Below are 15,988 nucleotides of genomic sequence, written 5' to 3'. Positions count from 1 at the left end.
GCTTGCATTGTACCATGCTGTTACAAATTGGATGAAAGGTGGTAGTTCTTATTTTGTGGGTTTCTAAGAATTTTGTGAATGATTGAAACAATTCACTTTCAAAGTTTGTTCCACAATCAATCATTATGATATCAGGTACACCAAATCTAGCAATCTATCCTGAGTAAAAAATATGAGCTATAATTTCAGCAGTTTGGTTCAATCATTGGAATAGCTTCTGGCCACCTAGTGAATCTATCTAGGCAAGTTAAAACATATTTGCAGTCTTTTGTTGGCAGAAATGGACTGACTGTGTGCATATGGCCGAACCTAGCATCAGGTGACATAAATGTAGCAACTGAACTTTTAGTGTGCTGCTAGATTTTAGATTTTTGGCACATTAAACAGTTTTTGCACCAATTCTTTTGATTTCTATATAAATCCAGTTCTTATTAAGCTTGTAGTTGTTTTTACACCTGGATGAGATAGGCTGTGTAATGTTTCAAAAACTTAAATTCTGAACTTCTTAGGTACATATGGTTGAATCTTTTTTGAAGACATGTCACAATGAATTGAAAGATTTGCTAAAAGGAAATTTAATTGCTTTAAAATGAGACCAGTATTGGATTTGAGAGGGTTTGTATTATCATTTCCCTTAGCACGAGTTATTTCATCATAACCAATAGTTTGAGGTAATTGAATTTCTTAAATTCTGGAAAAAGCATCTGCTACCGTATTATTACTACCAAAAATGTATCTGCAGTCAGTAGTGAATTTTGTGATATAAATTCTGAATAACAAATTTGACAATGTGTTGCTTTATCATGATTTTGTTTTAGGCATATTCTAGATTCATGATCAGAGAATACCACGAAATCTTGATCTTTGACCGTATGTTGAAAACATTAATTGCTGACTATATCACCAAAAGCTCTTTATCACAAGTTCTGTGCATACATTCAGGAGGTATTAATTTCTGGAATTAAATACTTAGGTTTAGCCTTATAACTAATATGTTTTCCAATACCTGTTTCTGAAACGTCAATAACTAATGAAAGTTTCACATTTTGAACAGGATGCACCAGCATAGTAGTATTGGCTAATAATTGCTTGCAAGTGCGGAATGCATCTTTTGTTTTATCATCTCATGTAATTTCTGACTTATTCTGCTGAACTTTTCCTTTTTGCCAAATCACAGAGACAAGCTTGCGTCTAAGCTGTGTTTTGTATGAAATGATAGCAGAAGCATAGTAAGAAATCTCCTTAGATCCTCTTCAGTCTTAGGTAGCAGGTATTCGGTTAGAGCTTTTATCTTCTCTGGCAATGGACATATAGCATCTGATAAAAATAGTAAACATAGAAATCAGATTTCTTTTGTCCAAAACACATTTAGCTAAATTAACATTTAAGTCCATAGCTTTTGAATCATTCAGACACCTTTTATAAATTGGACTTTTGTCTGTTTTCGTCTTCCGATGTTATGAATACATCATTGAGGTTTAGATTGCATAACAATTTAAACCTCGTAAAACTTGATCAATAAATCTTTGACTTATTCATCTTTGTTTACTCCATATGATCCAATAAAATAATTGCTGCTGTTTTTGTGTATCAGACTGTTGTTTTGGAATTTGGTAATAAGCCTTGACAAGATCTATTTTACTGAAAATCTTCTTTCTGTTAATCATTAAGAGAAGTCATGTGTGTGTGGTAAAGGCTAACAATCAGGCAAAGTAATGGAATTCAGTTTCCTAAAATCACCACAAATTCTCCAATCACCAATTAATTTTTTTTTTTTTTTTTTTTTTTTTTAACAAAAAGTATAGGATTAGCATAAAGGAATTTTTGAAGGCCACATGATTCCTTGTTTTATCAAAGCCTTGAATTTTGTTAAAGCTGCTGATTTTTCAGGTTATAATTGTCTAACCTTTGAATACAAGGGCCTTTAGCTTTAATGTAGTATTGTATATTATTAGTAACTGAGCATGCACTGACTGTGGAGTTAAATAATTTGTGAAATTTGTTCAAAATTTTACTATATGGGGCATTATTACAAATGAGAGAAGGTCCTAAAGTGCAGTACTCTTTAGAATTTAAGTTGGTGAGGCTATCGATCGAACATCGACTTTTAATATCCTCCAAAATTTAAAGTGAATCTAAAAAATCTGGGCCTGTGATAGGTTGTGATATATCTACTATAATGAAGTGCCAGGGAAGTCTTCTTAAATCAAGATGAAGTTCAAAACTTTTAATGCCATAATTGCATATTTTTTAACCATTGGCAGCATGTGAAGTCAAATTTTGAGGCGTCTTGCATTATGTAAATTTAGGAATGCAACTAATTGCTGTACCACTATCAATCAAGAATTTAGCTGGTACTTTTATGCAAAATGAATAAGTGGCAGTGCACTTGATTACCATCTACTGCTACTAATGGGGAGGCACCTGAAAGTTTTTCTGCCATTTGCATGGGAAAATGCAATATTTAGCTTTTTGAGTAAAATGGCTCTGATATCGGCATAAACCATGAGTTTGTGATTTAATATAATGATTTCACCTCCTGATTTGCTAGAATTCTTTCACCATGTTTTCTACTTTCGCCATGTCCCCAAAATTTAGTATGAGATGTGTGCTGTGCTGTACTGTTGCTTTCAATGACATGATTTCATCTTTGAAGTTTTGAAGAGTTAGTGCATCAAAACTTACAGTGGATATTTCAGGTAGGTAACTAGATATCTCATTACCTTTATTTGCTATTTTTACCAAACCATCTAATGTATCACTGCATACTGATATCTTTTGAATTGAAACTGGGTGTCTTTGAAGCCAAATGGATTTTAATACTTTCCCAGCTGATAAATTTCACATTTCAAATAAGAGTTACAATGGTCTTTTATCTCTTAACTGTAATTCTTGTAAAAGCACATGCATCTTAGATTTCTCTGATTGAGGAAACAGGCTTAAAATTCCTGTTTTCAGTTGATTATATCTATATGTTAGTTGTAGGGGAGTTTTGCACAGTATCAGATACATATGCCAAAACTTTTGCATCTAATGCAGCTAAAACTGAGTGAAATTTTGTGTGATCTGATACAATAAATTAAAATTTGAATCTAATTTTGTGAACCATAATTTTTGGTTATTTTCCCCAAAATAAAGGTGAACAAAAAGCAGCTCGAAAGAATTCAGCACATTGAGTTTCACTGTTAAGTAGCATTATAATTTTCAAAAAAAGTTTTTTTTGAAATTATTAAATTTATAAAATGGAATTAAATGTAAAAGAATGCACAAAAGTTGGGCAGTTAAAAATTATAAAATAAATTATTGATCCAACACTTTTAAAAATTGGTGACCATAAATGCTGTTAACTGGTTTCCATCTTGCCATTGTTCAGCATTACAACATGATGTAGAGATTGTCTTTCAATATCACATCCAAATAAATCACTTTGAAATTGGTGATAAGTTCTCCTATTTATGTCTCGGTTAGTATATAGAAACATATGCATTTATTTACAAGTTGAAGGTATCAACTTGCAGAAAGGAAACATATTATAAAGTTGCAATCTCAAAAATAAAATTTAAAACAATTTATTTTTCTAAGCTTATTGTTACTGTGGCACTTTATGATAACATTTAATCTTTGCTACAAATAAATTTTTTTTAAAATTCAAGCCTTAAAGAAAGTCGTTAAAAAATATTTCCCCCCTAAATATACATTGTATAGCAGTTTATCTAAATTTTGTAAGTGAGATGTGTGATCAATTAAAAAGTCACAGCAAGAGTTATTAGATACTATGACCAGTGGAAATTAAGAATTGCTTAATTATAGCTTTAAAATGGCAGAATGCATCAGTTTCCTGTTAATCTAGAAACTTGGTAAGAACTTAGCTTTGGTTTTATGTACCCTGACATTCTGTAATCTAGGCTAGTTTTTGTAAGGAAGTTATATATTAGCTGCTGTTTTTCTGCTTTTGTCTTGCATTTTGAAAAAAAAGATCAAGAATTAGGACCATCTTTCTACAGAACAGCAAGAAGTGAACAAAGTTGCAGGATTGGTTATATTAATGTATATACTCAAAACAATAAAAAAACTGTGGAATTTGTCAATAGAGCAATAAGAAACATCACAAAATAGCTCAACATTGCTTAATCCTTTTCCTATTATTTAAATGTTGTATACTGTAGGCTTTCCAGTGCCATACTCTTTGCATAATTTGAGATGAATATGACTTTATCCATTTTTTGCAGTAGTTCCACTTTCTGCTTGATTGACATCAAAACATTCTTTCAATGTGCAGATCTTGCTGCAGCGCTAAAATTAGAGATAGCTGTAATAATAATAGCCTGTAGAAAAAACAAGCTAGATTGAATTAGAAAGTTAAGAAGGAGTATGATTTCCTATGTTTACTGAACTTTAATTTCTAGAAATGTAATTATTTCTCCCTTCTTTACTGCTGTGCCAACAAAACAAAAAAACAAAAACCAGTTTCATCAACATTCCCACTCCAGACAAATATATCTTAAAGCTTCACTTATTGTTTATGTTAGGTAGAAAAATGCTAACTCCCCACAACCACTTAAATGCTGAAATTTGTGGTCTTTTCCAATGTTATTAAATGTTTTGTCATTGGCCATGCTAAGTCAATGTATTATCATTATCTGTGGTGTGATTCCCTAGCCATCAGGTGTTGGACAGTGATGTGCAGGAATCTCTGTTAATTCAGAGGAAAATTGTTTTTAAGGAACACCTGGTGTTTGTTGAGAATTATATACCCCATTCCTAGACTGTGTAAAGGTTATAAAAAGATATTGGTTGTCCAATAGTTAGGATATTAGGTCATTCTTGATATTAGATGTTTAGATTTCAGACTTTAATAATGTCAAATACTGTGTCTCTTTATATATATATGTATACTCTCATGATGATTAGGAAATTCCATTTGCTTCTAAGTAGTTAATAAACAAAGGCATTTATGGCTGATATCTATCTCCAGTAAAAAGGTTATACAAAATGAAACCAGATGCAATGTCCCATGCCAGTGAAATTCAGAGCTTAGCAATCATGTTTTAAAAGCTGTGAGAGGTATGGGGAAAATGTCAGTTATAAAGTTGTATAGTATTTAGTATGAAAAGACACATTGTATATGCAATACATGCCCATTCAAACCGAACTCTGATTCTAATGCACTTCTTTAAAAAGTCCTCTACAATGGCATTGTGTTCTTTATGTAGATAACTCTTGTGTGCATTGGCATAATCTAAATAAACTGTATTATCAAATGCACTCCTCTACACTCGTTACATACACCAAAAGATTTTCACTAATTGCATGTCTTCCATACATGGGTTTGGTTTGGTTTCTTTGATTATGGCAAAGCACTCGAGGGCTATCTGCCTAAGGAAAAGGATGCATTCATGGAGGACTTTTTAAGGGAAACTGGCTTGTATAAACATTACACATGGGGAAAACCATGAAAACGCACGTGCAGCCAGCCCATTCGATGGGATTCAAACCCAGGGTTGAACTACCAGTGTTCAGTGACTTTATCACTCGGCTGCTGGTGAGCTCCATACATAGGAATTAAATCATATTCTTTCCAGCTGTGGAAAAGTATAATCTGTGTTTTATTTGAGTGATTCTTTACTGCTAAAGGTTTTTTTAAATGTATTAAAAAACAATTTTAAACAAATTCCATCATGATAAGTATCAATTCATTATGTCAGTGTATCTCTAATATTATTTATGTTAAAGTTATGAGGAGTTTACAGATTTTATTTCTAATTTTCTGCAATTTGACTTGTTAGTGTTTTTAATTTTGGTCTGCCTAGATCATGAGTTCCCCAAATTTTTTTTTGTCATGCCTCCGTATTCCCTTAAATGAAACTTCCTGCACTCCCCTTCCCTAATAATAATAATATTATCACCTAATAATGAGATAATATTATTATTATTATTACTATTCTATAAGGGTAGTAAGAGCAAAAGACATAATTTATAAATGTTTATTATAGAAATATGCCATTTCAAACACATGGTGAGGGGAGGAACAGGTAAATAAATTAGACGTATGGGCTTGCATATTTATGACAAAATATTCAATTCTTGGTTGAATAGAACATAAATATCACAACATAAACATCTAACATAAATATTTAACTTTAAATGTGCTTAACATAAATATCTAACTTTGCTTCTATACTTTGTTTTTATTGCTGCAACTACTGAAAACACTCTTTTGCATAAATAAGTGGTTGAAAATGGTAAGTACAGTTGTAATGCTTACTCTGCTATGCTGGGATAACTTTGAGATATTTTTCCCAAAATAATGGCTTATCCATCTCCTCAAATCCATATTTGGCTGCAAAATCATTTTTAATTTCCAAAGCTTGCTCTTATAGTAGTTCTGTTTAGTCAACATGAAATGGATCCGTCGCCATTCTATAAATATATATATATATTTTAATGAGTTAGGGAAGTAACATTTGAATTCATCAGTGAGGTGCTGCAAAGGATTTGATATTTTATTGTTAGTATCAGTATTCATAAAAATCTCCTTAAACCATTCTTCTTCCAGGATTCAAATACATTGGGAAAGCAGGAATAATTGCAGGCTAAAGTTTTACGTTTCCAAAGTTGCAACTTATCAGTATATGCTGTGATGGCATGCAGATGATAAATTATGGTTGAATTTCCACATTGTAATTTCAAGTTAACGAGTTCAATTAATCGAAAATATCTGATAGATAAACCAATACAGCTTGAAAACTTGGCTTTTGGAATTACAGTACAGTTCAATTTGATTTTGAATTCCAAAAACTGAATCACTTCATCTCGAAGTTCAAATAATCTTGCTAACGTATTTCCTTTTGAGGACCAGCGTACACTTCCATATGAAATAACAGTGTTTTATGTTCTTTCCACAGAGGGCCATAAAATGTCAAGTATTTAAAGAACTTTTTTTTTTACCATGATTGACAGATTTGATGCATAATTTTAAGACACCAATAAGTTCATATCAAAGTGTCTTAGCTGCCAAGGCTTGACAGTGTATAACACAGTGAATTGGTGTAACATTGGAATTTTTGGAATTTTTTCCTCTGACTATCTGTACTAATCCTGAGTGAGATCCAAACATTGACGAAGCACTGTCTCTGCAAATGCCATTAGCTTTTCCCATAAAAATTCATACTTGCAAAAGAATTCATAGATTGCTGTCATTATATGAATTGCTTTTGCAGTAGTCATTAACTCTGTAGAAAATAGCATCGTATCTTTGTTTCATTTTGTATGCAGAAAGCGGTATTTGTGAAAGTTTTTGTTTACTTTTAGTCCAAGAACAATATCAGCTGCTTTTAAGAGGCAAGTTTTGATGATTGTTTCTCTAGTAATTAATTCATCAGTGATGATATTTTTTCTTAAACCATTGAAATTAATAATGTCTTTCCAAAGAGCCACCATATTCTGTGAAATACCTCAAATAGCTGGTCTTTTGTTTTAATTTGAATCTCTCTCTCTCTCCTTTTTTTTTTTTTTTTTTTTTTTTTTACATTTTTAAACTTGTTTCTTTTCCAAAAATCTTTTTAATAGTTTTAGACATAAGGAAAATTAACAATCTGATACTAAAAGAATTTAAAATGTTTCAAGCAACCAATTTAGATGAAAGAGTATTGTTCTCCCATCTAAACTGCTTTAGCATTAAAATAAGTATGTATATAATATATATTTTCTGTAGTGATAAACATATGAAGTGTAATAGTTTACAGTTATTGTAAGTTAAGAAACTTTGTATGTTTCTTTTATTCTAATGTGATATGCATTTTTGTTCATTTAGTTGTATATCTTCTTGATGAGCAATAATCATGTAATAAATAAATTATGTAAGGCTTATTTTACTACCTACCCTTAGCTTGTCATTAATAAAAAGAAATTAACCTTTTGCTTCATAATTTGATAGATCTGTGTTATATGTTGCCGGTTTGATGTTTGATATATTGCCGGTTTGATGTCGATGTATTGCTACTGTAGCCAAGCGGAATTGCAGAGCGACCTCCACACGTGTAACATCTATGGTTACAGCGTCCATTGGTAAGACAATATCTGTAGCTACTATATGGCAAAGATTACATATGAGTGGACTATACGCCCAGGTACCTTGAGTTTGTGTTCCTCTATTCGTCCAATCAAGAGAGGCACGATTACAGTGGTGCCGGGAACATGTCAATTGGAATGTGTCTGACTGAGGCAATGTCATGTTTACTGATGAGTCAAGATTTGCTCTGGAGGCGGATGACAAGCGTATAAGGATATGGTGTGAACAACAAACATGTAGTCAGACCCAAAACATCACCGAACATCACACATTCCAAGCCGGAAGCATTATGGTGTGGGCAGGGATTTCATTGGGATACTGCACCAAACTGCAAATGGGGCTCTTTCACAGCTGTCCGGTATCGAGATGAAGTCCTAGAACCCATTGTAAGATTGTACAATGCAGCAGTTAGCTCTACTTTTGTTTTAATGGACGCTAATGCATGTCCCCATAGAGCTGACATCGTCGATGACTACCTGGAGAGTGAAGGGATTGCGCATATGGAGTGGCCAGCATATTCGCCCGACCTTAATCCCATTGAAAATCTTTGGGATGCTCTCGATCATGCTGTATCTTCACATTTCCCACCTCCAGCCACTCTTATTGAGCTGGAAACTGCTTTACAAGAAGAATGGCGATTGCTTAATTCTGCGGTGGTTGACCACCTAATTGAAAGCATGGTCACAAGGTGTAAACTTTCTAAGATGAGGGGGATCACATACCCTATTAATGTCCTTTTTTTTTTTTTTTTTTTTTTTTTTCCATTTTATGCTGTTTATGTTCACTTTATACATAATTCTGTTTCTCTCTAGTATGTCATTATCTGATAACGTACAAAAATTGAATATTGTTTTCATTTCTGTATATAATTATTGATTTTGTTTTATGCATAAATATATATGCTACTTTCCTGCCGAATTTTGTGTCAATCAAAGCAGTATTTGTTGTTGTTGTTGTTTTTTTTTTTTGCATTTAACATCTTCGTGGTTAACTTTTGGAAGTGAGTATGTATCAAAAAATAAAAAAAAAAAAATTAGAATGAAGAAAAATAAAATTTCATATTGAAAATTTTGAAGGTCACAAATTGCACAAATCTGATTTTTGGGTTTTTTTAATTTTAATTTTCATTCTTTTAAATATGTATACACATGTGTTATATATATGTAAATGTGTGCGTGCATGTGTATGTGTTAATTTTGATAAATATTGCATTGATGTAAAAGCTCATTTTGGGGAACTAAAACTGAATAAAAAATTTATATACTAAATATTACATTTAATCAGTACAGTTTCAATGGCTTTTTTTTTCAGCTGTTGTGTACCTGCATAATCCCTCTCTGCTAAAAGTTCTGAGGTTTTTCTGCTAAAGAATTTTTTCATGTGATAGTTCAGTGGTGGATGGATTAAAACATGTCATTTGTAAAAGTTTCTCCTGTGGCCAAAGACACATGGTTTTATTTCTTTACAAATTGATATGGCAGAATATGTAATCCAATTCTGTAAGCTATTTAACTGCATTTGATTCTTGTGTGGGATAACTCTTCAGAAAAGTTATCAGTTTTCTTTGATTATTTGAGCATTGTCTTAATACAATGCTTTGCTCTTTTTGTTGGATACTTCAGGGCACTTAAATTTGCTTACTTATGATCAATATTGCTCCAAATTAATAGTTTAGTTTTCAAGTAGTTAATAACAAGCAAGTCCCTTATAGTTCCACCCAGTGTACAGCCCAACTTTTTTTAGCTGTAAACTGACTTTGCTCTGCTTGAAGATGTATCTCCAGCTGTAACAATAAGCTTTAAAAATGGATTGATGTCATTGCACATTAATAGAGAATCACAAGAAGAAATTCAGCCAATTGAATTTTTCTCTGTTATCTCATGCATCAGCTTTGCTAATTGTTCCAAATTGACATAATTACAAATCAGAACCATATTTGCATAATGGTGTTGTTGACTGATCAATTAGATTTTTCTGATCTCTTAAATTGGCCTATGCTAATCACTTTATCTGTGCCTTTCCAGAAATAAAAATGCATATGCTGATAATTCTGCTTATTTAGTATCATTTTATATCCTTAACAAAATTTTGTGTGTGTTTTGAAACAACACTATGCTTTCTCCACGTATTTGCTGAAATTCCTTCTAACTAACAACATAAAAGTTTTGCGCATGTGAAGTGGATAATATTTTAACTTTTTGTAAAGTAATACAGTGTACTGTCAAAAGGTAGGGCAAACTTTGCATCAACCCTGGAAATTCCCAAATTATCCTAATGTATATAAAAAAAATTGTATCATAAAGTAATCAATCAAATTAATATTTTTTATGGAATGAGAAATGAACTCGATCAATTCATTTATGAAATCTAAATAATGGTATGACCACTATCAAAAGGCATGCTAATCACTTTACACTAAGTATGCTTATCTGCAAAATTCTGTAATAGTTTGGTTTCAGTGTTTAAAACATTAAAACAGTCTTTATGACAGTGAAGTATCACTTGAAAGAGTCTTTGAATTAGAACCATATTAGTAATTTAGTCCATATTAGTCCTATCTTTTTCTGTGTTGTAAGTATTTACAATTAATTTTTAAGATTTTGTGTTACTTGAAGAAATATGATGCTCCATATCAATCCAGATATATCTGTGTTTTGAATAGTTTTTGAGAAATCAATGTTTTTATACTTTTGAAGGCAATTTTGGATTAAGTACTATAAAGTATGAGCATTATACCATATTTATAATTTTTAACCAAGGTTATGTGTATGAAATAGCACATTCTAATTCATTGCTCTCAAAATTTTCTGCCAACTCCTAATGAATTTAGTTTTAGTTTCGATGTATTTTGGAAGAAAAGTCAAAGTAAAAGGGTCATTTTGGTATTATGATTAAGAAAACACTGCTTATTCAAGACATTTTGGGGTTTCAAGTCCACACACGTAATATTCGGAAGTTTGATTTTATTATCACATGTCATGAAACCTTTTCAAATTATATGAACCTTGATAGGATTTTTAACACGTTGAGCATGGCGCCGAATTTGCTGTCTTTTCCGTTCAGCCGGCATCGAGCTAAGCCGTATTTTTGCTTAGAATGTTTCAATATATTTCATTAAAACTAAATTTGATCACATTTCATTGAGACTATATTTATTTTTTAACTTTAATACTGTCGGTCCAGAAGACAGACGCCAGCCAAACGAAAATTTCAGTGCCTGTCCCCAGGGACTGACGCCGGCCACACAGAAAGTTCACTGCTGGTCCCCAGGGACTGGCGCCGTGCTCAACTCAAATCTTCTGTTAATGAAATGTTATATAAAAGTAATATAATTTTTATTTTTATGAATTTTTTTAATGCTAAGTTTAAAAATATGTGTTAAGTGATGATTTAATTTCTTATAATAGAGCACCTGCTGAACAAATGCGAATGAAAGCTTCTAGTTCATACAACCTGCTGCAAAATTCACGTGCTACTGGAGATGTTGAAATAGGATCGGTGGTGCAACCCAATCCTGTTGGTAAACCACCTGTATAACAGTAAATATCAATAAATAAAAAATGGTATTTTATAATTAACATAATCTGTATGTGTTCCTGAGAGTACGTTTCCAAGTAAACATGTGAAGTTTTATGGTTTAAACCATTTGTAAATGCTTATTTTATTCCATTATCAACTCCCAATTATGGGGTAATACTTGTCGAAATTCATCTGATGGCAGTTAAAAAGAGCATAGAATAACCCACGTTTTAATTAACAGAAAAATAGTACAGTACAAAGTCTGTAATCTGGACTTGTCGGGACTTTGGTGATTCCGGATTAGGGTTTTTTCCAGATTATAGATCATCAATTTAAATCTGGTAAGATGGCATGCAGAAATTTTACAATTAAAAATATGAAACCGTAATTTATGAAATAAAGAGCAATTATGATCTAAAGGGTATCAAAATTTACCAAAAAAAAAGTTAATATTTATTTGTTTACTTTAGTAAACATTTCTATCAATGTAAGTTGTTTAAGTTGCTTCGTTTTTTGTGCTAATACATTCTCTAATTCTATAAACAGACATAATTTCTTGTTCAGTTACAAAGTTCCACTGTTCAAGTCCTGCAATTGCTGTGTCGAGAATACCGACTAACTTGTCAATCAAAATTTTTTCGTTTTCAATAACATTCTCTGTTACTTTTTTTCACTATCGGAAGCGCGCATAGGTAAACACTTTACTGGCTTTATGCACAAGCCTAAGTTTGTGGCTTTGAGGTCCAGATAATGGACGTCCAAATTATGGACTTTGTACTGTATTAACAATTTACCTGTATTTTTAAGCAGTTTAATCTGGAGACTAAGTTTTTGAGCAAATTAATCTTTGTCTATGTCTTTTTTATTGCTCTACAGTACATTTTTTTCTTTCCACTGTTTCTTTCTTTTGATAAGAGACAGTGTGAAATTGAAATTTAATGACTGTTTACTTAATTTATTTTTGTGACTGAGCAATTTGCATTTAACAAATGATGTTTATTTCTGTTGTTGTTCCAAACAGAAATAATAGAGTTTATTTCTATTGTTCCAGAAATAAAGATTGTTCATGCGATGTTTATTTGTGGATCGTTTACAATTAAGTACTACTGTGGATTAAAAAAACTCCAATTATTATGATATCATCTGCTATTGCTAGTGCATTCCATACATTTTCATTTTCTTTTTAGTATTTTACATGGGCAGTTTTGTTTTACAATAATGGTTTGTAGTAGTAATTTTTCCATTGTTTTGCAATAAACAAACTGTTTTTGAAAGGCCAATTAATTGGGAGTTGATAGCACTTTTCTTCTGATTTTTTAGTATATGATATTTAATTATAAACTGTATCAGTAAAAGGGGTTTTAATTGGATTAAAATTGATACTGATTTTAAATGATAAAGCAATAGTTTTAAAACTTGACATTCCATTTTATGGGAAGATATGTTTATATGCATTTCAGATGACTGTCATATGTATTGTATTTATAATAGGCCATATGTTTAGCAGTAATTGTGAATTCTAGCTTGCATTCATGAACGATAAAAAAATTTTACCTAAGTGAAGAAGTGTATGTTTTATAAATGTAAGTGCAGCTTCAGTGTTTAGCATCAATTTGAATTATTACTGTTGTAACAATAGAGAAATGCCATGTACTTCCATTTCTTGTCAACAGATGCATGTGTTCTGTGACTCCCTTTGATCAGTAGGAATAGATTAAAAACATAAATTTGATTTTAAGTTTACTTTATTTTGCATTCTGAATTTTTGTTGACATTTTAAGCTATGTATTTATTTTTCATAGTTAGAAGCATGTTTAATATTTATCAAGAGCTTTTTAATGAATGTATGTTGAAAAAGTCAAATTGTATCCATTATTTTTTTATATATATATACTCATTTCTGTGTTTTCATTTAAAATGAAGTGTTAAAAAGGGTTGTAGTATCTCAGTTAACATATCGAAATGTTTTTTAGTGTTGATATTTTTTGTAACCTTAAAAACTGAATGTTGCTTGGTGTGACTTTAAATGTGCTATCTTTACCAGGAATTGATTTTATGGTTGTCTTTGGTGAATTTTAATTTTTATTTATCGATTGTTGGTTCTGCACATATTTGATTTTTTTCTTAATTGTAATTTTTAAATGTTTGTGAAATGTAATTTAATATTTATGATTCTGTATTCAGTGTGTTTTTCATATATGTAGTTAATTTATTTCAGCCTCTGTGTATTAGTTAATTTTTCCAGCAATATTTCAGCACTCTATTTCTGTTGAGAAGAAAAACGAAATTGTAAGAGAAATATGAGTTTCATTATTTTTGTAATTGCTTACCACACAAAACTTTTCCCATATTTATGTATGCTTTTTATATGTGAATGTAATGTTTTCTTTTATGTAAAAAAACTTGAAGCAAATATTCAAGTGGTGAAACTTTCGTATGTATGAACTTAATTTTATTAATATTTTTAAAAAATATGTATATATATTTAAGAAATAAAGTACTTAATTATGTGTGAAAATATTGTCAATATTAGTTCTGTGTTCATTCCTAAAATAACTTTGAGCAGTTAGTGACAAGGAAAGATTAAAAAAAATAATAAGTTACATCCTTATTAACTAATTTAGTGGAAATAGCAAGTATTCTCCAAGATTTTGTGGATCTAGGTTACCATCAGCTGAGCTAGAATCATTGCAATAATCAAAAGTTTTAATTGTGATATATTTGAAAATTAATACTGATAAAGAAATTATGAATGATTTTGAAATTTCTTTGCTTATAGGTAGCAAGTGTATTATTCCATAAAATATTTCCTTTGAAGTAAATCAAAAAGGAGTTTATTCTTTAAAATATAAAAATTTGTATATCATTTGAATACATTAAAAAATGTGTATTACTATCATTAATCCAAAATTTTAGACTGAAGCAGAGACCTAATTATTGTATTTATTGTGCTCATATTTTTATCTGCTCTTTGATCTTGTCTGCTGGTTTTTTCCCATCACTATTTCAGTTGAGGGTTCCCATTGAAAATAACATTTAATTTCTTGATTTTATTAGTAAATGTAACAAGTCTCTGACCAAATGTGAAACTATTGCAAAATTAGTTATAAACACAATAAAAACTAATAATATTATAAAAGCTTAGTTTATTTTACTTTTATTGTGAAGCAAAGCATGTAAAGAGTATGTATTTAAACCAATCAAAAAAAGTAGGTAAGATTTCTAAAAAAGAAAATATCAAATTCTAGGAGAAACGTCATAACAGTACATGATTTATAGTAGATGTTACTCTTATGGTGTTTCAGAACTAAACTGAGGAGGTAAAAATTACATTTTATAAAAAACAATGTTTAATTAGTACTGCTATGAATTTTGTATATAAATAGATAATTTTAGTGAAATTATTATATTTTTCTGTATAATGTAACGTGAAAAGCTGAGAGAAACATAATCTACCAGAAAAATAAGAATGTAGGGACAAGTCTAATTAACATCGAGTAAATTTTTATCTTGCTAATTTGGCAAGGTATCATCAAGCTGGAAGCAGTTTGGGAGACTAATTTGTCGAGAAATTGCCAAAAGTTGCCAAACTTGGTGACATTTTGGTCTGATCCCTGTATAACTGTAATGAATTTTACTATTGAATAACTGTCATTGTTCTTTGTAACTGTAACTGTATTCTGCCCTCATATCCATTCCAGTAATTTCTTGGCTGCAAGGAGAAAACTGTATAAGACCAGAGAGAGCATCATTTCTAAGTTGTATGTCTTAGTTCAATGTGAATTTGGAGTACTGAGATATCTCTGAGCTTCGCTCTTCAGATGCGTTCCCCCCTCCCCTGCGCTATGTTAAACACTCTTTTGTTAGTAGATTAACTACTGATTAGTTAGAGTGTAACTACTGACTGTACTGTGTGATACTGTGAAGAGTTGTACAACTGTTTTGTGGAATGTTCCAAAACTGAAAACTGCTTCTTTTGGTAAAATAAATTTTATCAAGTTATCATCAGTTCTGTTTGCATTCAATCTATTATGAACCCGTGTACACGCAATAATACAGTTATTTATTATAATATATAGCCTAAGTGCAATGCCTTCTAAATTGCACTACAGTCAAAAGTCGTTAATCCGGACTCGTCGGGACTTCGGCGATTCCGGATTATAGATCATCAGTTTAAATCTCGTAAGATGGCATGCAGAAATTCTAAAATTAAAAATATGAAACTGTAATTTATGAAATAAAGAACTATTATGATCTAAAGGGTATCAAAATTTACAGAAAAAAGCTTAATATTTATTTGTTTACTTTATTAAACATTTCTTTCAATGTAAGTTGTTTAAGTTGCTTCGTTTTATGTGATAATACTTTCTCTTTAATTCTATAAACAGACATAATTTC

At 30.9% G+C, this 15,988-nt stretch overlaps 1 protein-coding gene across 1 annotated transcript in view; it reads left to right on the top strand.

Moving 5' to 3' along the window:
* The window catches only part of fwe (calcium channel flower), a 44,118-nt gene extending 28,520 nt beyond the window's left edge, over positions 1-15,598 (top strand). Inside the window, exon 5 of the mRNA XM_035360871.2 lies at positions 11,479-15,598. Within this exon, the coding sequence (XP_035216762.1) occupies positions 11,479-11,608 (130 nt within the window). The 3' untranslated portion in view covers positions 11,609-15,598. The remainder of the gene's footprint in view (positions 1-11,478) is intronic.
* The last annotated feature ends 390 nt before the right edge of the window (positions 15,599-15,988 follow it).

Source organism: Stegodyphus dumicola, chromosome 7 (assembly GCF_044657685.1).
Source record: "Stegodyphus dumicola isolate Sdum_Otavi_A_Nest chromosome 7, ASM4465768v1".
NCBI classification, from domain to species: Eukaryota; Metazoa; Arthropoda; class Arachnida; order Araneae; family Eresidae; genus Stegodyphus; species Stegodyphus dumicola.
This window is presented reverse-complemented; position numbering and strand designations above follow the sequence as displayed.